A 25,763-nucleotide genomic window follows, 5' to 3' on the forward strand; every position below is an offset into this window, starting at 1 on the left:
TCTTGAGATATTGGGCATAATCGTCGGGTCCCTTACTATCAGAGGAGGTGACAGGACTGGTGGTTATATCATAGTACATCAGGGCCTTATCAATGCCTTTGGAGGTAAGTTTCTTTCCACAGGGAATTACACAATAAACTATAATGCCTAAAAGAATTAAAGTTACAAGTATGAATATGCTTATTTGCACAAGAGCCTGTTTCCAATTTTCAAACCACCCAAAATATTGGCTCCATGGGTTATCAATACCTGAATTTTTTTTGAGTTCTATGGATAAGGTTTCTAACTTGTTTATGGCTAAAGTAACCTTACCATTGGGACCAGTGTTGTCAGGAATATATGTACAACAGCCTTCCACCTTACTAATGTAAACACATGTACCGCCTTTTTCTGCTAGAATCATGTCAAGGGCCATTCTATTTTGAAATGTCATTTGGGAAGTGGCTTCTAGCTGTTCAGCTATACCTTTAAGAGCATCTTTGGTATCATTAACAAATCTTTGTTGATTATAATATATATAATTAATCCAGGCTACGTTTTTATTTACAGTTACTATAGGGAACAATGATTCAAAACCCGCAGCCACTTCATCTCTAGCTTTGAACTCATTTGGAACACCTCTTGGGACCCCTATAGCATCAATGTATACGTGGGGGTCAAAGCTACCTCCTGGGAGTGCTCTTTTCTTTCGATTAGCAGGAGTATTAGAGGGAGGAGTGGGGTCATCGGTGATCATTAGGAGTGGCATTATGACTTTGGCCAGGGCACACTCACCATACCATGGTGTGTCTAATTTACTTCTAAGTTTCATATCCCCACATATGTAATAAATGTCGCCTAATGATCTAGTTTGGTTGACTAAAACAGTTGTTCTTTTATTTGCACAATACCCTGGTGGGAAGGTTTTTAAATTTCTACCTGTGGTAGTGTTAGATGTATAACAGGTATAGTTTCCAGGATATATGGTTATGGTGCTTCCTGGGTTGGGATTTTTTGACAATATGGGATATTCCCTTTTCCACATTTCGCACTGACTGTCATTTGTTTTGGTGTCATTAAAAAGGCTGAAAAAACAATTTTCCTGTTCTAGGGGTATATTAAGGGGCACTGTACCTAGGTGGGGCCTAGATTTGCCACAGACATAACAGTTACTTTTATTATGTTTGCTAGCACTATACTTCATCCATTCTAACCAGAAATTGATGTCAGAGAAACCAGTTTCAATAGCTAGGGTGTCTTTAAAGGTGGGATTGTTAACGGCCATCATATCCTTGAAGGTGGTTATATGAGGTTTCAAGAGGTTGGGGCGTGGTTTAGGGGGCTTGAGCTGGGCATACTTTTCATTGTTAAACATATCCTGTAACAAGAATGGTGTAAGGGATGGGTTTAAAAAAAAGGATTCACCTAGGACATAGGTGCCTGCATCAGTAGACTGGGGATGTTTTATGCTTAATATGAATTTACTATCACATCTGTTTTGTCTATGAAGGGTAAGACGGGTAAGCAGGGACTCACCATATTTGTCTTTTCTTGAGAGAGCCTCTTTGGGCTGGTATCCATAACTATGGCCAGAATTCCATCCCACTGATCCCCAATACGCACATTTATTTCCCCAATATTTACTAGTAACACAAATATAGGCTTCAGTGGGGGTATTACGTGTACCATACTGATCACACTGCCAGGCATAATGTTTGTTAAGACAGGGAGCAATGGTACAGAAATCTATTTTATAGGCGGCAACCTCAGTATTGGAGGAGTTATACCAAAATGTGTAGGCGCCGGATTTTTGTGTAATGTCTACTTCAGCTGTAGCTTGGCAAGTGAGGACCATTAGGATTATCAACATAGTCCCCAGGATAGAGGTAGGGGACAGGTTCCTCATCCTCCTCTGTTCTTCTGTCTTCGCTAGGTGGGAGGTCAGGGCTGTCTGCCCCCGTTTGTACCTCGCTGGAATCACTTGCTTCCCTCTCTAGGTCTGGTCTAGGAATCTTTTTCACTCGGGATGCATGGATCCAGGTGGGGCTTTCCTCTGTCAGGACTGCTGTTCTGGTTACTGCTACGACCTCTGTCTCTGGACCGTAGGTAAAGTCTCCTGGGCTCTTGTTCCTGGGGAGCACCTTCACCACGACTCTGTCTCCGACTTTAAAGGGGTGTGTAGGTTCCTGTGGATTCAAAGGGTTTTTACAAACAACCTCATGTTCAATTTCATTCAGTTTTATTATCAGGGACCTGACATACTCTTCTCTGATGAGTTCTAGATCTCCTTCCTGTATTACTAGTGGTTTCTTAGCCCAGGGTGTAGGAAAAGGCCTACCCATTAGTATTTCAAATGAGGAGTAACCCAGAGTCTTTTGTGGGGTCATTCTGATCTCTGCTAGGATAATAGGAAGGACCTTCTTCCATTTATGGAAGGTACCCCCTGTGGCCTTCCTAAGCTTGTCTTTGAGGGTCCTATTCATGCGTTCTACGACCCCTGAACTCTGCGGGTGATACGGGATGTGGAATTTCCATTCCACCTGCAGGGTCTTTACCAGAGCCTGTGTAATTTTTGCTGTAAAGGCGGAGCCTTTATCACTATTGATTTGCAATGGGCACCCCCATCTGGGGATGATTTCCTGAGTTAGGATCCTAGCAACTGTCTTTGCATCCTCAGATTTAGTGGGGAATACCTCTGGCCATCGAGAGAACATGTCTACAATGACCAGGGCATATTCCTGTTTACCAGTACCTGGGATATGGGTGAAGTCAATTTGCAGGTGTGTAAAGGGTGTGGTGGGATATTCAAGATGCTGATGTTTTGCCTTGTCAGGGTTGTTGGGGTTGTTTCGCAGGCAAGTGATGCATCTACTGACATACTGATCTACTAATGACTTGGCATCCGTGACATAGAAATCATTACGTAAGAGTAAGGTAGTTGTTGCCTTACTGTGGTGTCCTATGCCATGGTAGTGGGCAATAAACAAGGGTGCACTGGACTGGGGTATACAAGGTTTCCCCTCTTTGCAGATTAATCCTGTTTTAGGATTCTTCTGCAAAACTGGGTAAGTCCAGTCAGCTAGGTCGGCAGTGGAGGCTGAGGCCTGTAACTGGGTGATCAGGTAATGGTTGTCGAGAGCTGGGGGGGTCATGATGGTCATGTGGGCCTGAGTGATGGGCTGTGAGGCTGCATGTTTGGCAGCAGAGTCAGCAAGGGCATTTCCAAGGGAGACTGCATCCTTCCCCCCGGTGTGTGCCCTGCAATGGAGGATTGCAATGTCAGAGGGTAAGGTTATGGCATGCAGAAGGTCAGAGATGAGTTGGGCATGTGATATGCCTTTTCCATCAGCTCCAAGGAAACCACGGCGTTGCCAAATGACCCCATGGTCATGCACGACGCCGTACCCGTATTTGGAGTCAGTGTAGATGGTGACTGGTTTATTCCGGTAAAGGTGACAAGCCCTTGTGAGAGCAATGAGCTCTGCAGCCTGTGCTGACTGGTAAGGAATGGGCTGTGCTTCCAGAATAATGTCAGGGAGAGTGACAATAGCATAACCCGCTTGGTACGTGGTGTCATTGGGTCTGCTACAGGAACCATCTACAAAAATGACATCCGCGTCGGGGACAGGGACAGGGGACATGTCCAGTCTGGGGGATGTTTCAGACTCAATGGAGGCTGAGCAGTCATGGGGTTCAGGAGGGTGGTCTTCAGGACCTTTGAGCCCCAGTAGAGCGTTGAGAATGGGTGCAGGACCTGAAGAGTTGGTGGCATACTTAATGGTGAGTGAGGGGTTGTTCAAAAGGAGAACCTCATATCCACTAAGGCGCTGAGCTGACATGTGTTGTGTGTGTAACCCTTTTAAAATGGTTAGAACATCATGAGTGGTGTGAAGTATTGTTGTGTGGCCTAGGGTGAGTGTGGTGGCCATTTCAGTTACCATTGCACAGGCTGCAAGTGCCCTGAGGCAAGCAGGCATACCTTGCACAGTGACAGGCATTACTTTGGAAAAAAATGCCACTGGGCGCAACTTTCCTCCATGAAACTGTGTGAGCACCCCCGCCATGGTTTTACAATTGTCCCTTGCAAACAAATGAAAAGGTAGTACATAGTTGGGGAGGCCAAGTGCCGGACTTTTCATTAACATACACTTTAAGCTTTCATATGCAGTTAACATTTCTTGTGACCATTGTACAATATTAGGTTTGTCTTTCAGTGTGGCTTGTCTCAAAATGTTATCATAATAGGAACAATCAGATATCCACTGTCTGCAGTAATTTACCATACCCAGAAAAGACAGTAGTTCCCTCTGGGTAGTTGGGGTGACCAGGCCCAATACAGACTGAATGCGCTGTGGACTGACTTTCCTTTCCCCCTGAGTGAGCACAAAACCTAAGTAATCCACATGCTTCTTACACCATTGCATTTTTGTTTTGGACACCTTGTGTCCACATTCACAGAGCCAGTTTAACAGTGATATACCATCCTCCCGGCAGGCCTCCTCAGTTTGACTACAGAGCAGCAGATCATCTGCATACTGTAGCAGGACTGAACCATGGTGAGGGTGCCAGGGCCCCAATGTGGCCTGGAGTACAATGCTATACACAACAGGTGCGTCAATATAGCCCTGGGGTAAACGACACCAGGTGAGTTGCTTGCCCTCAAAAGAAAATGCAAAAAGTAACTGTGTCTGTGCATCCACTGGAATGCTAAAAAATGCATTTTTTAAATCAATCACAGAAAAAATTGCAGCATCTGCAGGGATAGCTGAAATGAGTGAGTTAATGTCAGGTACAATGGGTGCTATAGGCACAATGAGTTGGTTAATTGCCCTGAGGTCTTGTACAAACCTTACACTACCATCTGACTTAGCAACAGGGTTGACTGGTGTGCAGTAAGGTGAGATTATGTGTCTGAGAATGCCTTGTTGGAGAAACTGTTGTATCATTGGTCTAAGACCTTCAACCTTCTCTTGTGACAAGGGGTATTGCTTTTGATAGACAGGTTGTGTGTCAGGTTTCAGGGTTGCTCTATATGGTGTGCAAGGAATGAGGCCAGTGTCATAGGGACCCTCCGACCATAGAGCAGGGTTCACTTTGTCAAAATCAGGTGTAATGTCTGTTGCCTCCCACACCGGTAGGTGTGGGGACTCGACCTCCAGGCCACTGCTAGTGGGTGAAGGGAGAATGGAGATTTCGAGTTTGCTAAGAAGATCCCTTCCCAGAAGATTAATTGGACATTCAGGTATTACAGTGAAATTGTGTTTACCCATATACGTGCCTCCCGTGGTTCTGACACTAAGGGCATCTGTCAGGTAAGCATCTGTGGGTATCCCATTGATTCCCATTGAAGGAGCAGTCTTTTCCAAATGACCATCGTACAGGTCGACACACAAAACACTAGTAGTTGCCCCGCTATCCACCAGGAAAGGGATTGCTCTCTTTCCTATAATCAAGGTTAGTAGCGGTGGGTCCTTCCAGTGTCTGGTGAGTTGGGCAAAGGCTGGGATACCCTCCTCCGGGCCCCGTCAGTGGGAGGGGTCCTGCCAGTCAACTCGGAATCGGACATGATCCTGAAAGGGGTTGTTGTGTGACTGTCGGGGATGATCCCGGGAGGGAGCCGGAGCTTGGGGCTGTCGGTGGTTTTGTGGGGGACAAGGGCAATCCCTTGCCCAGTGATCGTCCCTTCCACAGTTGAAGCAGGAGGTTTGTTTCCTGCTGGCAGAGTCAGGGGGGTGGGGTGGCCTGGCTTGTGGGTTTTGATATCGGGCTGGATTGCGGGGTGGGCCAGTAAAGTGCTGCTGGCGTCTATCTCCCCGGTTTCTGTGATTTTGGTAATTATGAGTTGGGGCATTCTGCAAGGGTTTTTTAACATCAAAGCATCCTGCAGCTTCCTTTTCATATAAGTGCTTTTCAAATTCCTTAATATTATCAGAGGTCCAGGAAGAAACACCTTGCTTAACAGGGACCATAACAGATGGCAACAAGTTATTTACAAAGGTAGAAATTAGTAAATGGTCTGTATCTACAAGAGTAAGACCTGCATCTTCAGACCAACACTTTTTAAACCTCTTCCAAAACTCAGTGACAGTTTCAGTGGGCTTTTGTTTACATGCTACGGCAATAGGAAGAGAAGCCCGGGTTTTAAAAATCCCTTTCATATGGGTCTCAATTTCCGTCCACATCGCCTTTACACCGTCCTCAGTATTGAGAGGGTAGCGAACGGCATCGTTAAAGGTGGTAGGAGTGTTTATGGTGGGAATCTTTTTCCAATCCCACCCGTTGTAATGGTCTATAACCCCATCTATGATCAGCTTCATATCTTCTTGAGTATAGCTGCGTCCTGTGCAAGCCTTTTTCAAGTAAGCTATGCAGCCGTCAGGTGCAACAGTGGGTTTGGGACAGTTCTTAACAATTCTGTCCAAATCCTCTATTTCAATGGGTTTCTTTAACAACTGATCCCCTACTGTCATAAAGGGCAGGTGCTGGGTGGCGACACTGCTGGCATCAGCACTGTTTTCAAGGAAACCAGTGCCGGATCGCGTTATGGAGGGGGTAAGAGGGTGGTGAATGATAACAGTTGAGTCAGCGTTACGGCGGGAGGTGATTTGTTTGTTAGGAGTAGGGGCACTAGGGGCGGGGGTGGTTACGTCTATGTGGAGGGTACTGTCAGGGGGGGCTATTCCTCCTGAGCCTCCTTCTCCTTCCCCTTCCCCTCCTCCCCCTCCCCTTTGCATCGGCATTCGTGACAAAGCAACTGAGCCTCCTTCTCCTTCCCCTTCCCCTCCTCCCCCTCCCCTTTGCATCGGAATTCGTGACAAAGCAACTGCAGCTAACAGATCTGTGTCTTTTAAGGAGGGGTATAGGGGACTGTAGGGCGGAGGAGAAGAGTTTTTTAGAAACTTGTTGCTTCTAAATTCCTCAGCTTTGTGTAGTCGGGAAGTTACAGATTTTATTCTACGCTGTTTCTGCTTGATATTTTTGTCATACCAATGAGGTGCTATCGTGAGCCATTGCTCTCCTCCAGCGCGCATATATGTCATGTCCCATTGTGGGTCATGATCATACCACGGCCAGGCTTCCTTGTCTCCCAGACAAAGCCCTTTGATCATGTCCATATAAAATGGATAATTAATACCATCACGGGGGAATGGGCTGGGGCTGCCAACTTTCTCTGTCCACCCCGCTAAGTTATCTACCCAAGGGTTAACTAAATAATAATCTGTGGTGGAGTTACGGGCAACATATTCCTTACATGTTTCTCCTGGTAAAGGTGGAGGATAAATGACTGTCTTACTCTGACCCCCTCCCATAGTAAAGAATACAATCTACACCAGCTTTCTACGCAATTTCCACAACAACTCACAACAACTGTCTATGCAATATCACAACAAAAAATGCAGTTTAAAAAAAAAACCTTCTATACAATTTCACAACAAAAAGACTTTCTATACAATGTCACAACAAAAAATGCAATTTACAAAAACTTTCTATGCATGCATTAGCTAACACCAGTTAATTAGTCATTGACAATATCACAATATTATCTGTATAATGAGAACATGAAATCTTTTGACGGGTACGCTTACCTTCGTACAAGATGTCAGAAAAAATACAGCGTTTTAAACAGGAAGCAAGAAAAGTGTTTTGAGTAAAGATATCTGGCAGACGAAAACTTACCAGCCGTCTGAACCAAATATAAGAACTTATCACACTACAAACATACAAGAATATATAGGCGATCAAATCGGGGTATTTTCTACGTTACGTATAGACCCCAGGTCTATTTTTTAAGTATCCCAGATACTAACGTCTTTGGAGAATTGCGCTTTTCTCAGACGTATCTTTAAGTCCCAGACATTAAAGATTATATGGTATCCCTGATACCTGTTTTATGGCTTTACATAAAACTACGTAATATTAAGTCCCGGACTTAAATATTACCTTGTCACGTGTTCCCGGAACACGGAGCGAGTTCAAATTCAGTGTTTGAACGCAATCCCTTACGGAAAAGACAGACAATGAATTCTCTATCTTACCGATTCGGGGGCGATCAACTGAATCCAGGACTGAGCCCCCACTTGAAAGGATATCAGCCTCTTCTTGTACCCCTCGATTTGATGGCCACTGACGTCAGTGAGAGCAATCCTTAAAATTACAGATTATACACGACACCATGTAATTAAGAATCACTCTCCGTTTATTGTTCATAACAATGGTATATAAGGCATCATTGTCTAGGGAGGGATTGGAATGTCCAGGGAGGGGTAGGCAAAAGTAAATATTTTATTGGTTTAACTTTACTGCATAGGAGGGATAAAACAGGCTACATGGGGGGGGGGATGTAGGATACAGCCTAGTACTTCATCTAGGGGTGGGGATTTCACACAGTTCCCAACAAACTATGGGTGGAACTATATTTATTTTATGCAATGCAAGCTAAATCCAAGGCAAAAGAAAAAGAAACAATATTTACACAATGCACAATGACAGAGGAGATTTAACCCTTCAGTCATGAACTGGGCGGGCGTGTACACACGCCCGCCCAGTTCACCTATCAATCACCGCCGGTCGCCGCAGCATGTGCACGGGCGGTCGGCCGACCGCCCCGTACACACACAGCGACGCGCTAATATATCGGTAGATATATTGTCCGTCGGCTGTGCTGCGCGGCCGACGCGATACGTCTGTGAACGACGGAGTTCACAGACGTATCGGCCGTACACACTGGCCGACGGTCCCGCGATATATCGGCCGTTCAGGAGAACGGCTGATATCTCGACCAGTGTGTACGGGCCTTTAGTTATAGGTGTTTGGGATTCCTATTGAACAAAGGGAACAAATTCTGCGATATTTAAAGCAATCTGACAAGCTTCCAGTAAGAAGTGTATTAGGAAACACTTAAATCTTTATAGGGTAGGGGCAATACTTGACCTAGGTAAAAAAATCATTAATAGATTACAGCAGTGGTTCCCAAACTTTTTTGTATCACGGCGCCCTAGGGTATAAGAATTTATTTAATGGCAGCCCTAGGCCAAATGTTTCTTGTTATAGAGACATTTTGAAAGAGATATTAAGTAAACTGCGTTTATATGTCATCCTTAGGTTTAATTGTGAGGTGAGGGACAGGATTTGCTTCTGTTTATCCACATAGTTTATGATTGTCGGCCTCTAGCACTAGTTTTGCCTATTACATTGACCATAAATAATTTTAATTGGTCCTGGACCACCAATCCAAGGCACCCCTGCAAGTGTCCTAAGGCACCCCAGGGTGCCAAGGCACAGAGTTTGAGAACCATTGGATTATAGTAAAACCAGCGCCACCTTGTAGCCTTATCTTAAAAAAAAAAAATATGGAAAAATATTTTTGACTTTACTCAGTAATAACTCTGTCTGTAAATTGTATAGTTTTTAAATGTTCATTCTCTTGTCTCTTTAATATACACAGTAGCTGAAAATGCACTGTGTGGGAACGTGACCGTGTCACTGAACAGTTCTACCTCCCCTCTTTTCTTCATTAGATTGGTACATTCCTGTATATGTTTACTCCTATGCCTTCTACTTCCCACATAGGAAAGATTGATGTCCCATTTGTTAACCACTGAGCTACCACAATAGCCTGTGAGGCATAGCAGGCATTGTATGTTTGATTTATGATTTGTGCAAATTCACAAATGGCTCTGGCTTTTAAGTCTTGGCAGACTTTCTGGTTGTGTATTGCCACTTAGCTTACATACTAATGGCGAGTAGTGCTTAGCAGTGATCAACACAGAAAGCCTGTGTGGTCTCTTGTGACAAAAAAAAAAAAGGCAAAAAAATTACTGACAACTTTTTGAAATGACCTGCAAACAAATTGGTTTTAATTCTTTTTTAATATCACAGTTGTAAACAATCAAAATGTTAACCATCGATGGTTTCTTGCCAATAGTTAGAAACAATGAATTATGGGTTCCTCGATGGACAGCATTAAACTGTACTTGGCAAGTGCCCTGTTCCAGCTAATTCCTGTCATCGAACACACAACCTTTGCACCTATGAAGATGCTGCTAGTGTAAAACCGTTATCCCGTTACAATCTATAGAAATTATATTTGAGTGTATAGTTATATGAATGTTAGTGCTTCTTTTGAAATCAGTTGTATATGGAATAAACAGGCCTTGCACATTCAGAAATCTGTATTGTCTGACGCCACATTTCCGTCCTCTAGCTTTAGTGGTGGGCCACAGTGCCCTCTGCTGTACAGCAAAGTGTCAGTTTAATTAAATGTTATAGGATTTGTGATTTTATTCACTTTGGCAAAGGAATGGCTGCACAACATGGATTTGATTATCAAAATGAACTCTCTATTGCTTGTCTCCCCAGGAAACAAAAGATGAATCTGCAGTTCTGTGGCTGGATGAAATCCAAGATGGGATATTCCGTTCCAATAAAGAAACAGAGGATGCCCAAAGATGTATGTAGCCATGTGTCTATAGCCTGATTTATTTACACACATTGTTGATTATAAAAGCCACATTGCTAAGTGGTCACCTACATATTTACTGTAAGTATTTATGTTGGAGAAGGTCGATACTCATAATCACAACCGTTGGTTTGATTGAGTTCTGTGATATTTAGCTGGCACTCTGTCTTCCCGTTCCTCACTCTTACAAATGATATCTTAAACATTCATTTATATATAAGTAAAACCTATATAAAACTTCCCCTTTAGATACAGGAGTTTTGATATCTGATATTTGCTGAAACCTCCTTATATAGCGATAAAAAGTGTGGGTTTGTCACAAGTCTGTTTAGACCAGTGGTTCCCAAACTTTTGTGAATCATGGCACCCTAGAGTATAAAAAAAAAAAAAAAATACCGGCACCCCTAGGCCAAAAATTTCTTCAGAAATTCAGAAAAAATATTAAATGAAGTTGTGTTTATACAATATGTCCTCAAATATGTGCTGAGGGACAGGATTCATTTCTGTTTGTCCACATGTTTTATGATTGGAAGCCACAAGTACTGGTTTTGTCTATTATATTGCTCGTAAATAATTTGAATTGGTTCTGGACCACCAACCCGAGGCACCCCTGCAAGTGTCCCGGGGCACCCCAGGGTGTCACGCCACACAGTTTGAGAACCACTTGTTTAGACTGAGAGAGGCTCCATAAAGCGAGCGTGTATTTCACAGGACTTACTGAATGGTAAGATAATTCAGCTCCAGGTCGCACATGAAACGTTTACATATATATTGTTGCTGATAGAAGTAAATTAATTTGTGGTTTAAGTTAAGTTCTAGTCCATAAACTTTTGTATTTATGCTTAATAATAACTAAAAGTATTTCAGTACTTCTGCCAAAGACAGTATCCATTGTGTCAAGTTTCTAATTATCTCCTGGCTTACAGTCTCCCGTGGTATCCTGGCTATTAATGAAGCAGTAGACAAGGGCGAGAGCGTGCAGACTCTCCATGCGCTGCGTTCCCCAGACGTTGGCCTCTACGGGGTGACCGCAGAATGTGCTCAGACCTATCAGAACGAGCTGGCAGAACTGAAGACCAATAAAGCAGGCCAAGGTACAAATATTCCAATTTATTCAGTTTCTGTTATTGAAGTTCTTTCTACACGGTTACCTGCAGAATAACCCACTGTGTATCCACAGGACATAATGCTTTACAAAGTGTACTAAACGTCCAATGCAGTACTAATAGCGAAGACCTGGAAGCACATTATTCATAATGTATTGTGTGCTTTGTTTTATTATCTTTCGGGGTCAATGTCAGCTGTTATTGCATTGATCTATTTGGGCTGTGTAATGAAAGTCATCCCTCTTTTGAAATGACTGTGTCTTGTAGGCGACAATGGAAGTGAATGGGTACAGCACTGGGTGAAGGGCGGTTATCATTACTACTTTCATCTGCCTAGCAATGACGGTAGATGGGAAGAGCCCCAAGGATTTGTGCAGAATAACACACAGCTTGCAAAGGAGGATATTCAGGTAAATGGGGGAAGTGGTCTGTATGACCTTATGAGCGAGTGACACCAGGTCATGGATGCTATGAATTGGCCTATGTGATCAATGCATTATGTAGTGCTATAATCTCTGCCATGTGTCTTCTCATAGACTACCATTTCTGGTGTTTCTGCTGCATATAACCGTGAACAGCTGTGGCTGGCCAATGAGAGCCTAATTACCAAGCTGCAGGCGCGGTGTCGGGGCTACCTAATGCGCAAGAAATTTGCCTCCAGGATGAGCTTCTTAAAAGACCAGACTCCTGCTATTACCTGCATTCAGGTGGGTTCTCCTATAGACCCTTATTGAATAAAACATTGTGTAATATTCAAAGGGACATTTTTTTTACCATCTTGTGCACACTCTTATTTTGAAATGAAGGCTACAGTGTTTATTTAGCATTAGGCTTTCTCCTTGGCAATACTTGGCTCATTCTTCTGCTTTATTACAGAAGAATGTGAGGAATTCAGTAACAGGTGTATTGTCTAAATGTAAATAGTTCTTGACAGTTCTCCAAGGCTGTACCAGTGAGGATTTTGTGTTCTCCCATTAGAACGAAGAGGTTGCTGATCTCAACATCCCATATAATAAAATGCTATCGCTACTCCTTACCTCTATGGTGGGAATTCAAGTGTTTTACTCACCGATGGCCAGTAGATGGTGCCCAAGGGAGCAATTCAATTGTTGCTCCGTTCGGGCTCGCAAAGCCGGTGCTGAAATTACTTTTATGTTCCGTCATTTTGATGGGCTGGTAATTTAGTTTTAGAGCACTGGAAACAACTGAATAATGTAAAATACAACATAACAACAAGCTGATCAGTAATATGGTAACATAGTTAATGAGTTTGAAAAAAGACAAGTTGTCCAATGAGTTAAACCTGTACTTTATTTCCTACACTATTCTATATGTAATAGTTTTAGAATGACCCAGATGTTATGTTTATAGTCTAAATGACAGCTATAATCCATGCTGTTACTTAAATACATTCATTTTAAATGCTGTATCCTTGGATTTCTTTTTCAGTTAAAAATGTATCTAACCTATTTTTAAACAAATCGACTGAGTCCGCCATTACTACCTACTCCGGTAGAGAATTCCAAATCCTTACTGCCTTTACTGTGAAGAACCCCTTCCTTCGCTGGGTATGAAATGTCCTCTCCTCTAACCTCAGAGGGTGTCCGCGTGTCCTGTGTAGTGATCGCAGGACACGGGTATAGAAATGGCTAAATAGTTTCTGTAAGTCTCAGTTCGATTGCAGGAAGGTAATCTGCACATTTGTCCTTTCCTCAAGTGTAACATCCCAGATCTTGCATTGTTATTGGTCACCCCTCTGAATCAATGGATAATGGCATCTGTTGTACAACTAATGTATAGACCTTTCCTTGTGGGGCTCTGTTATATTTTGTTTTTGTGTCTGTTCTTAGGCCCAGTACAGAGGGCAGAAGCAGAGGAAAGCCTTCAAGAACCGCTTGCAGTACCTGAATGATCACACTGATGAAGTAGTGAAGGTAATTTTTTTTTTTTTTATTCTTTTTTCTTTTTTTTGTATTTTCCTTCATGCATTTGTGTATCTGTGCATATAAAAAAGAGCCAACGTATTGTGGTAAATTGTGGCCAGCAACAGACTAGGCCTTCGTTTCAGCCCTGGCATTTGTGTTGCGCGGGGATGGGGGGGGGTGCGGGTGCGTTGCGGGGGTGCACCGTAACAATGTACGGGGGGGTGCCGCGAGTCAAGGGGGCTTGGACTCGTGGCACCCCCCCATTTCTATGGCGATGCTTGCTGGGGCGTGACGCGAGTCCGGGGGGTGGGGGGGGGGGGGGGCGTGGAATCGTGGTAAACCAGAGAGCCAAAGGCTGCGCTGCGTGTTGCCTTCCCAGCTCTCTGTGGGACCGGACAGGCCCACCTTCCCATCAGTCCTTCTGGCATGTGCCAGATGGCCGGTCCGGCCCTGATTGTGGCATTACATTTACATGTTATGTAGCTAATACGTGTGCTATATTTGCCATCTTATTACAGATTCAGTCCTACACGCGAATGTATCAAGCCAGGAAACGCTACAAAGAACGATTAAAATACTTCAGAGATCATGTAAGGGCCTTGAACCTGTTAGAGTGTATCTGGAGTGTGTTGCACTGAAAATACAGAGCTAACAAGTTGTTTGTCTTGCTTGCAGATTAATGATATTGTAAAGATCCAAGCTTTTATCCGTGCCAACAAAGCGCGAGATGACTACAAAACCCTGAGTGAGTACAGTACCGGTGTAGGAAGCTGCTGTGTTTCTGCGGATGTGAATTACTGATCTAAGTTGCAGGTTGCTTGTTACTTATTATCCTGCTAAAAACCATGGTCTGTGGTTGTTGAACTGTTACAAGATCTCAACACCTAAAGAAGGAAAATTAGGTACTCCTATCGTGGGGAGTATCAAACCATTTCTGGAAGATTGTGAAAAGAGAAAAATGGAGAATTCCACTGCACAAGCGCTTTATATAGCTGCCCTGGATTATTAACCACCCCAAGATGTCACCAAACACCTAAAACAGTACAGAATACACAACAATGTGGAAGGTATACAACCCTGTGTGCTTCAATTTAGTACAGAGTTATTATATGTACAATACGTTCCCTTTAGGTAAACTCTTCAGTGTCCATCTTTTGATCCATTCAGTTCTTGATTTCCACTCAAAGTGACGTAGTGCATGTAAAAAAAAATATGAAGAACAGAAAATAGTGTAATACAGTTTTTATACAAATGAGAATAGTTATTTGTGTAGATGTGGTTATCGCATAAATTAATTTGTGTGTTGAGTGGCGTACCAAAACTCACACTAAAAGTGCTAAAATGTACAACAAAAGGTTTCTTTAGTGCTTGAACTGTTAACAGTGTCTTATTCGACTGATGCAAAATGGTGTATAGGCAACGAAGAGCGTGCCACACTCACTGTAGTTATACTGTAAAGCAGGCTTATAAAGGTATCTTTAGCCAAGAAAGGAAGGCGTACCCCACTCACAATAATGCTGAAGGTTTGGAGCACATCAAGGTATCTTTTACATGTCTCCCGTTGGATTCCCCAGGCTGATCCAATCAAAACATTAAACTCGTGTGTGTATGGGAAGGAAAGAAAAAAATGTCCAATGTGTAGTACAATTGATCTAAAAACTTTTAAATTGTATTCCAAAATACAAGGGTGCGTACTTTTTAATCATTAAGTGTCGCCCCTATGGGGTGAGGAATAAGCGTACCCGACTTACTAGAAATCAATAAATTATAAGCACATCAAGTTATTTATTTAGAGAGAGATATATATATATATATATATATATATATATATACATAGTTGTGCTCATAAGTTTACATACCCTAGCAGAATTTGTGATTTTCTGCCCATTTGTCAGAGATATGAATGATAACTCACAAACTTTTCTTTCACTTATGGTTAGTGGTTGGGTGAAGCCATTTATTGTCAAACAACTGTGTTTACTCTTTTTAAATCATAATGACATGCACACAAGTTGACACAAATAGGTTTGAATGGCTACTAAAGGTAACCATCCTCACCTGTGATCTGTTTGCTTGTAATCAGTGTGTGTGTATAAAAGGTCAGTGAGTTTCTGGACTCCTGAAAGACCCTTGCATCTTTCATCCAGTGCTGCACTGACGTGTCTGGATTCTGAGTCATGGGGAAAGCAAAAGAATTGTCAAAGGATCTGCGGGAAAAGGTAACTGAACTGTATAAAACAGGAAAGGGATATAAAAAGATATCCAAGCAATTGAGAATGCCAATCAGCAGTGTTCAAACTCTAATTAAGAAGTGGAAAATGAGGGATTCTGTGGAAACCAAATCACGGTCAGGTAGACCAACAAAAATGTCAGCCACAACTGCCAGGAAAATTGTTCGGGGTGCAAAGAAAAATCCACAAATAACTTCAGCTGAAATACAGGACTCTGAAAAAAAGTGGTGTGGTTGTTTCAAGATGCACAATAAGGAGGCATTTGAAGAAAAATGGGCTGCATGGTCGAGTCGCCAGAAGAAAGCCATTACTACGCAAATGCCACCAAGCATCCCGCTTACAATACTCCAAACTGCACAGAGACAAGCCTCAAAACTTCTGGAACAAAGTCATTTGGAGTGATGAAACCAAAATTGAACTTTTTGGCCACAACCATAAACGTTACATTTGGAGAGGAGTCAACAAGGCCTATGATGAAAGGTACACTATTCCTACTGTGAAACACGGAGATGGGTCGCTGATGTTTTGGGGATGTTTGAGCTACAAAGGCACTGGAAACTTGGTCAAAATTGATGGCAAGATGAATTCAGCATGTTATCAGAAAATACTGGAGGAAAATTTGCACTCATTAGCCGGGAAGCTGCGCATGGGACGTACTTGGACGTTCCAACATGACAATGATCCAAAACACAAGGCCAAGGCGACCTGTCATTGGCTACAGCAGAATAAAGTGAAGGTTCTGGAGTGGCCATCTCAGTCTCCTGACCTCAATATCATTGAGCCACTCTGGGGAGATCTCAAACGTGCAGTTCATGCAAGACAGCCAAAGAATTTACAGGAACTGGAGGCTTTTTGCCAAGAAGAATGGGCAGCTTTACCATCTGAGAAAATAAAGAGCCTCATCCACAATTACCACAAAATACTTCAAGCTGTCATTGATGTTAAAGGGGGCAATACACGGTATTAAGAACTGGGGTATGTAAACTTTTGATCAGGATCATTTTGGATAGTTTCTGTTGTCATTATGATTTAAAAAGAGTAAACACAGTTGTTTGACAATAAATGGCTTCACCCAACCACTAACCATGAGTGAAAGAAAAGTTTGTGAGTTATCATTCATATTCTCTGACAAATGAGCAGAAAATCACAAATTCTGCTAGGGTATGTAAACTTATGAGCACAACTGTGTGTGTGTGTGTGTGTGTGTGTGTGTGTGTGTGTGTGTGTGTGTGTATATATATATATATATATTAGTGATGTGCACCGGAAATTTTTCAGGTTATGGTTTTGGATTCGGTTCCGCGGCCGTGTTTTGGATTCGGATGCGTTTTGTCAAAACCTCCCTGAAATTTTTTTGTCGGATTCGGGTGTGTTTTGGATTCGGGTGTTTTTTTTTACAAAAAAAACCTTTAAAACAGCTTAAATCATAGAATTTGGGGGTCATTTTGATCCCATAGTAGTATTAACCTCAATAACCATAATTTACACTCATTTTCAGTCTATTCTGAACACCCCACACCTCACAATATTATTTTTAGTCCTAAAATTTGCACCGAGGTCGCTGGATGGCTAAGCTAAGCGACACAAGTGGCCGACACAAACACCTGGCCCATCTAGGAGTGGCACTGCAGTGTCAGACAGGATGGCACTTCAAAAAAATTGTCCCCAAACAGCACATGATGCAAAGAAAAAAAGAGGCGCACCAAGGTCGCTGTGTGACTAAGCTAAGCGACACAAGTGGCCGACACAAACACCTGGCCCATCTAGGAGTGGCACTGCAGTGTCAGGCAGGATGGCACTTCAAAAAAATTGTCCCCAAACAGCACATGATGCAAAGAAAAAAAGAGGCGCACCAAGGTCGCTGTGTGACTAAGCTAAGCGACACAAGTGGTCGACACAAACACCTGGCCCATCTAGGAGTGGCACTGCAGTTTTCTAGCGAGAGGATGAGTGCTTCCATCCTCATGTGAATCTGAACCATTAGCCATGAACATAGGCCAGGGCCTCAGCCGTTCCTTGCCACTCCGTGCCGTAAATGGCTTATTGGCAAGTTTACGCTTCTCATAGACGCTTTCAATTTTGATTTTTGGGTCATTTTACTGAACTTTTGTTTTTTGGATTTTACATGCTCTCTACTATGACATTGGGCATCGGCCTTGGCAGACGACGTTGATGGCATTTCATCGTCTCGGCCATGACTAGTGGCAGCAGCTTCAGCAAGAGGTGGAAGTGAATCTTGATCTTTCCCTATTTTAACCTCCACATTTTTGTTCTCCATTTTTTAATGTGTGGAATTATATGCCAGTATCAATAGCAATGGCCTACTACTATATATACTGTGCACAACTGAAATGCACCACAGGTATGGATGGATAGTATACTTGACGACACAGAGGTAGGTAGAGCAGTGGCCTTCCGTACCGTACTGCTATATATACTGGTGGTCACTGGTCAGCAAAACTCTGCACTGTACTCCTCCTATATAATATACTGGTGGTCCCCAGTCCCCAGAATTAAGCAGTGTAAGCACAGATATATGCAGCACACTGAGCACAGATATGGAGTGTTTTTCAGGCAGACAACGTATACTGGTGGTCACTGTCAGCAAAACTCTGCACTGTACTCCTCCTATATTAACAGCTGCTCCCCGCTCCCCACAATTAAGCAGTGTGAGCACAGATATATGCAGCACACTGAGCACAGATATGGAGTGTTTTTCAGGCAGACAACGTATACTGGTGGTCACTGTCAGCAAAACTCTGCACTGTACTCCTCCTATATTAACAGCTGCTCCCCGCTCCCCACAATTAAGCAGTGTGAGCACAGATATATGCAGCACACTGAGCACAGATATGGAGTGTTTTTCAGGCAGACAACGTATACTGGTGGTCACTGTCAGCAAAACTCTGCACTGTACTCCTCCTATATTAACAGCTGCTCCCCGCTCCCCACAATTAAGCAGTGTGAGCACAGGTGTATGCAGCACACTGAGCACAGATATGGAGTGTTTTTCAGGCAGACAACGTATACTGGTGGTCACTGGTCAGCAAAACTCTGCACTGTACTCCTCCTATATAATATACTGGTGGTCCCCAGTGCCCACAATAAAGCAGTGTGAGCACAGATATATGCAGCACACTGAGCACAGATATGGAGTATTTTTCAGGCAGACAACGTATACTAGTGGTCACTGTCAGCAAAACTCTGCACTGTACTCCTCCTATATAATACAGCTGCTCCCCAGTCCCCACAATTAAGCAATAAGCACAAATATTATTAATAAACGGAGAGGACGCCAGCCACGTCCTCTCCCTAACATTTCCAATGCACGAGTGAAAATGGCAGCGACGCGCGGCTGCTTATATAGAATCCGAATCTCGCGAGAATCCGACAGCGGGAGGATGACGTTCGGGCGCGCTCGAGTTAACCGAGCCATACGGGAGAATCCGAGTATGCCTCGGACCCGTGTAAAATGGGTGAAGTTCGGGGGGGTTCGGTTTCCGAGGAACCGAACCCGCTCATCACTACTAAATATATATATATATATATATATATATATATATATATATATATATTCATAAGTTGTAGACATAGCTTGTGTAGCCCACTCACAATATTGCCGAAGTTTTCAAAGCACATATCAAGATATCTTCATAAGGACAATCACCCAATTCTTCCTATTCTGTGTATAACATCTAATGATCCGGAATAATATAGCGTCCAACACCAGGTTTTTATAAAGGACCATATAAACATCTTCTGTGTGAACAGTCAGCATTTCTTCTCCATTGTCCATACCATCACAGTAACATCGCTACCTCTGGAAAAGGTAATCTCTGTCGATTTTTTTTTTCTTTTGACATAGAGAAGTAACTCAGAGGTTAGCTTGGATGGTTTGGGGTTTTTGTCTTTTTTTTTAATTCTATTTTCATCTGTATTTTTAATTTTTATAAATATATTTTTTCTCCCATCTCTGTAATTTTAAACTCTGTGTTTTTTAATTGGTACATTGGACTTTTGCCCCTTCTGTTTGGGGTTTTTATACAATAAAAAATTTTTTTATGGTCCTTTATAAAAAACCTGGTGTTGGACGCTATATTATTCCGGATCATTAGATGTTATTCACAGAATAGGAAGATTTGGGTTATTGTCATTATGAAGATATCTTGATGTACTTTGAAAACTTCGTCAATATTGTGAGTGGGGTACGTAAGCTATGTCTATAACTTATGAATGTATATAGATAACTTAATGTGCTTATAATTTATTGATTTCTAGTAAGTCGGGTACGCTTATTCCTCACCCCATAGGGACGACACTTAATAATTAAAAAGTACGCATCCTTGTATTTTGGAATACAATTTAAAAGTTTTTAGATCAATTGTACTACGCATTGGACATTTTTTTCTTTCCTTCCCATACACACACGAGTTTGATGTTTTGATTGGATCAGCCTGGGGAATCCAACGGGAGACATGTAAAAGATACCTTGATGTGCTTCAAACCTTCAGCATTATTGTGAGTGGGGTACGCCTTCCTTTCTTGGCTAAAGATACCTTTATAAGCCTGCTTTACAGTATAACTACAGTGAGTGTGGCACGCTCTTTGTTGCCTATACACCATTTTGCACCAGTCGAATAAGACACTGTTAACAGTTCAAGCACTAAAGAAACCTTTTGTTGTACATTTTAGCACTTTTAGTGAGAGTTTTGGTACGCCGCTAAACACATGAATTAATTTATGCAATAACCACATTTGCACGAATGACTATTCTCATTTTGTATAAAAACTGTATTACACTATTTTCTGTTCTTCAGATTTTTTTTTTTTTACATGCACTACGTCACTTTGAGAGGAAATCAAGCACTGAATGGATCAAAAGATGGACACTGAAGAGTTTACCTAAAAGGAACGTATTGTACATATAATAACTCTGTACTAAATTGAAGCGCCCAGGGTTGTATACCTCCCACATTGTTGTGCAGTTCTGGAAGGTATTGGCTTCCACATCTATCTGAGGCTAATGAGACTATATGCCTCTTTCCCCAACAGCGTATGTATTCATTAATGTATCGCTGAATATAGACCACATCAGAAGATTCATACTAGCTCTGGCAACATCACCTGACTCATTGCTAGATGTTTGGATAGAAATTATATAAAGGGAATAGACTGAACATTATTTGTATTACTTATTCTCACCTATGTAGTTTGTTGACCTTGATGATGACCCCTGACATTGTGTGCATCGCCTAATACAAAGTGGGCTTTGCTTCATAGGTCTAGGACACTTATACATCTATTAAAGGGAGAGGCAGATAGCTGCAGGTGACTGTGCTGTGTGAGAGATACTAAATAGGGTTAATGTACAGCAGTGCTCCTTTCATGACAGAAGCATTTTGTAGTTTGCTCTTCCTGATGACCGATGTACTCTTCTCCCAGTCAATGCTGAGAACCCACCTATGGCAGTGGTCCGAAAATTTGTTCACCTGTTGGACCAAAGTGACCAGGACTTCCAGGAAGAATTGGATGTCATGAAGCTGAGAGAGGAGGTAGTAACGCTCCTGAGATCTAACCAGCAGCTGGAGAATGACCTCAACCTTATGGATATCAAGATTGGGCTGCTCGTTAAAAATAAAATCACACTGCAGGTACATTAGCAAAATGATAAGTGATTACTGATGTGCCTGTAATACCTGCTAAACACACAGTGGTTGCAGAGTAACCTCTCTCAGATAGATGGGGTCTTCTCCCCCTGTATCCATCTCTCTGTACTCTCTCCTGTTATTTATCTTTCCCACTCCCTGTCTCTGTTTCTCTCACCCTCCAGTTCAGTTGTCTCTAAAACAGAACGCATAAAATTGCGACTGCGTGTTGTAGTGGTTTGTTGTTGTTAGAGTGGATATGCAGTATTACCATAATACAGTGGTTTCAGAAGTTGTCCATTGCATGCACATTACCTGCAGATTGTGACACCATGAGCATATTTATACACTCAGTGGAAATACAGTTTAATGAGTATGGCAAGGAAAAGTGCAAGTGAAAATACACTTCACTTCTTCCATGCTTCCCCTCTATTCTGGAACTCGCACCAACACTCTGTCAGACTTTCTACCAGTTTCCATACCTTCCACTGGGTCCTATAGACTCATTTCTTCATAACAGTTTATCAGTCCTAGTAACTCTGTACTGTGCTGTTCTCCATGTAAGACTGTAAGCCCTTACAGGCATTCTCTCCAGTTAGCGGTATCCCTGTCTCCCCTTCCCCCACTGGCTACTCTGATGCTGTTTGCCTGCCCACTTGTGGCTCACTGCGTGCTGTTTTGCTTTTTATTCTCCATGTGTGACCATCATTGCTTACTTCTGCAATCACTGTACCCCACCTTCTGCCTTCCACATCACTGTGCCCATGGATGTATTATTGTGTTAATAATTGTCCTATTTATGTTAATTGTTTTATCACTGTACTGTATATCACTGCAGATGCCTTGTGGCACCCAAAAAATTTAACTTAATAATAATAATTAAAATGTATTATTATTATTATTAAGAATAATAAATACTCAAATACAGTAGTACACCTCCATGGAAATAATTATTCAATTATTTTGGTATATCAAATTACATTTCCTATGGTATAATGTGAAGAATATGTAGTATTATTATTATTATTATTTTTTATTATTATTATTATTATTATATCATATTTATAGGCAGAGCCTTCGTTATTTTGATGAGATGTCATGGGACTCACAATTCTGCTGCCGGAGGCAGAATAAGACATGACTCCCTTCTCATTCCTTACAGAAAGCAACATGAACATTTGTGCATGATTAGGTTCTACTATAAAAGAAAACTCTTGCTCATTTAGCCATCATTAGATCTACCAACCCGATAATAAAATGCTGCTACCTGACGTCTTTATCCCATTGCAGGATGTGGTCTCCCACAGTAAGAAGTTAACAAAGAAGAACAAGGAGCAGCTCTCTGACATGATGATGTTAAACAAACAGAGGGGAGGACTAAAGGCTCTGAGCAAGGAGAAGAGGGAGAAGTTGGAGGCTTATCAGCATCTCTTCTATTTGTTGCAGGTAGTTGGAGTGGTAAATGGCTTTGGGGTAAAAGTCTTGTGGTAATGTGTTTGGGCAATTGTGGGATCAATGTTTTTTTTTGACATCCAAGGTAAATACTCCAACTGCTACCTGGTCTTCACATGACCTCATATAATATAATTGTATTGGACAGTGTTCTCAAACAGGTAGAAAAATAGCTGTGTGTCCAGTGTTGGATTTGTGTGAAAAAGCTTTCATCCTAGGCAGCTGAATTTTCTGCTTACCTCGTCCAGAGCTGATGGAAGCCTAGGTGGCGACTCTCCAAGCCCTTAGTAGTGGCGTACTCCCTAAAGCTATATAGTGGCAGCTTCAGCAGCTGATTAAAACCTTATATATTTAAGACCATTATCATTGCATCACAAGACACCTTCAAACAATCATCAATTTGTTTTTTTATTATTATTATTATTATTATTATTATTATTATTGGTATCTTTAATTTCTAAATCATACTAAAAGTTCCATAGCGCTGTACATAGGCCAACGCCTATGTGTGTTGAGCGGCGTACCAAAACTCACACTAAAAGTGCCAAAATGTGCAACAAAAGGTTTCTTTAGTGCTTGAACTGTTAACAGTGTCTTATTCGACTGATGCAAAATATAGGATTAGATGGATAGGATTAGATGGATATACTGTGAACAGTATTGAAAAACTATGGATCGAAACAAATTTACATAGATAATTACAACCAGCAAAATGCATTATTGCATAAAAAAAACAAAAAAAAACAACCATGAGTAGAGAGGGCCCTGCTCACAAGATATTTACATTCTAAAGGAAAGTGGGGACAAACAGAGAGAGGGTATAGGGATCAAAGCAATTGGTTGCTATATTTGAGAAGTTAGGCAAAGGAGTGGTAGGCTTCAGTGAAAAGGTAAGTTTTTCTTGTGTGTCCACTAGGGGACACAGGAGATTCTTTATGCTGGGTATTGGTGATGGAGTGAGCAGGCACCAAAGGGTTATAAGTTTTAACCATGCATGCCTCCTCCGTCTCTCTTTCCCCTTGCCCCTCCGGCCCGGACCCGCCATTTTTTTCCTTTGATGCTGGCTGAAGTAGGCACCGCTTTAGGGAGTCTGGTGTTCTCAACCCCCAATTAATTTATTCAATGAAAAGGTAAGTTTTTAGGAATTTTTTTAAGGCTGGGCGGCTTGGAGAAAGTTTGATTGACCAAGAGAGGTTATTCCAGGGGATGTGAGCAGCACGAGAGAAGTTCTGAAAGCACGAGTGAAAGGAAGCCATCAGGGAGGAGGCGAGGAAGCATTTGATAGGTGGGAGCAGCAAGTGAGAAGGAATATGCATGGAAATGAGGTTGGAGGTGGAATTACCTGCTGTTTATGGGTTTTAAGCCACAATTTTTGGAGTTATTTTAGCTATTCTTATTATTAATCTTACCCAGTAGCTGAATTGAACCCTTTGCCAATAGAGAATATGATGTACTTACTTAATATTAGAACTCTATATTTGAAATTATCATTTTTATCTTTTTCAGACTAATCCAACCTACCTGGCAAAACTTATCTTTCAAATGCCTCAAAATAAATCCACCAAATTCATGGACTCTGTCATTTTTACTCTCTATAATTATGCATCCAATCAAAGGGAAGAATACCTTCTACTGCGTCTCTTCAAAACTGCACTCCAAGAGGAGATAAAGTATGTGGGCACAACTAAACTATTTTATGGGGTGGATGGGACACAATGGCCAAAGAAGGACTTTAGTTTGGTTTTTCTGACTATAAACCCACCAACGTACTGTAGTCTTACTGTAAATGCATGCTGTGCTAACATGTCTCTAGTTAATTAAAAAGATTGCATAATGTTCAAATGTACCGTATTAGAAAGTAATATTCACTGTAAAGCTAAACGTAACATAAAAGTAATCTGACTAGAAATTTTCTTTTGTGCAATGTCTGCTTATAAATACTGGCTTAAGTTTCACTTTTCTAACCATAGGTCTAAGGTGGATATGATTCAGGAGATAGTCACTGGCAACCCTACTGTAATAAAGATGGTGGTGAGCTTTAACCGTGGGGCTCGTGGCCAAAATGCTTTAAGACAGATATTGTCCCCTGTAGTGAAAGAGATCATGGAAGACAAGTCCCTCAACATCAAAACTGACCCTGTAGATATCTACAAGTCTTGGGTCAACCAAATGGAGTCTCAGACTGGAGAAGCAAGGTGAGAGGCTTCATAGCTCATGATAATATACTGTATATCCTTATAGGGCACTTTTTATCTGCAGCTCTTTATACCAGATGCTGCATATTGCAATAAATTATGTTTCTTATACGTCCTAGAGGATGCTGGGGACTCCGTAAGGACCATGGGGTATAGACGGGATCTGCAGGAGACATGGGCACACTATAAGACTTTGAATGGGTGTGAACTGGCTCCTCCCTCTATGCCCCTCCTCCAGACCTCAGATTCCCAGGAGTGATGGGACACACACTAGGGGAGCTCTACTGAGTTTCTCTAAAAGACTTTATTGTTAGGTTTTTTATTTTCAGAGAGACCTGCTGGCTACAGGCTCCCTGCATCGTGGGACTGAGGGGAGAGAAGTCAGACCTACTTCTTCTTAGTTCAAAGGCTCTGCTTCTTAGGCTACTGGACACCATTAGCTCCAGAGGGTTCGATCACTTGGTGTGCCTAGCTGCTTGTTCCCGGAGCCGCGCAGTCACCCCCCTCACAGAAGCCAGAAGAAAGAAGCCGGGTGAGTATATAGAAGAACAGAAGACTTCAGTAACGGAGGTACAGCGCAGCGGTCGCGCTGCGCTCCATGCTCCCACACACAACGGGACTCACAGGGTGGCGCTGGGGGGGAGTGCCCTGGGCAGCAAGTTACTGAGGGTCTAGAAAATACCGCTGGCATGAGAAGCATATTCGGTGCCCCGGCACCGTGTACGATACCCCTGCCAGTGTATAGCAGCGGTCGCACTGCGCGCCATTGCT

At 42.3% G+C, this 25,763-nt stretch overlaps 1 protein-coding gene across 1 annotated transcript in view; it reads left to right on the plus strand.

The window, feature by feature from the left end:
• IQGAP1 (IQ motif containing GTPase activating protein 1) overlaps window positions 1-25,763 on the plus strand; it is a 408,002-nt gene that overhangs the window by 327,985 nt on the left and 54,254 nt on the right. Inside the window, exons 16-26 of the mRNA XM_063925920.1 lie at window positions 10,339-10,429; window positions 11,365-11,532; window positions 11,812-11,954; window positions 12,081-12,251; window positions 13,395-13,478; window positions 13,988-14,059; window positions 14,145-14,214; window positions 21,143-21,351; window positions 22,636-22,791; window positions 24,304-24,467; window positions 24,768-24,992. Coding sequence (XP_063781990.1) covers window positions 10,339-10,429; window positions 11,365-11,532; window positions 11,812-11,954; window positions 12,081-12,251; window positions 13,395-13,478; window positions 13,988-14,059; window positions 14,145-14,214; window positions 21,143-21,351; window positions 22,636-22,791; window positions 24,304-24,467; window positions 24,768-24,992 — 1,553 coding nt within the window. The remainder of the gene's footprint in view (window positions 1-10,338; window positions 10,430-11,364; window positions 11,533-11,811; window positions 11,955-12,080; window positions 12,252-13,394; window positions 13,479-13,987; window positions 14,060-14,144; window positions 14,215-21,142; window positions 21,352-22,635; window positions 22,792-24,303; window positions 24,468-24,767; window positions 24,993-25,763) is intronic.

Source organism: Pseudophryne corroboree, chromosome 6 (genome assembly GCF_028390025.1).
Source record: "Pseudophryne corroboree isolate aPseCor3 chromosome 6, aPseCor3.hap2, whole genome shotgun sequence".
NCBI lineage: Eukaryota > Metazoa > Chordata > Amphibia > Anura > Myobatrachidae > Pseudophryne > Pseudophryne corroboree.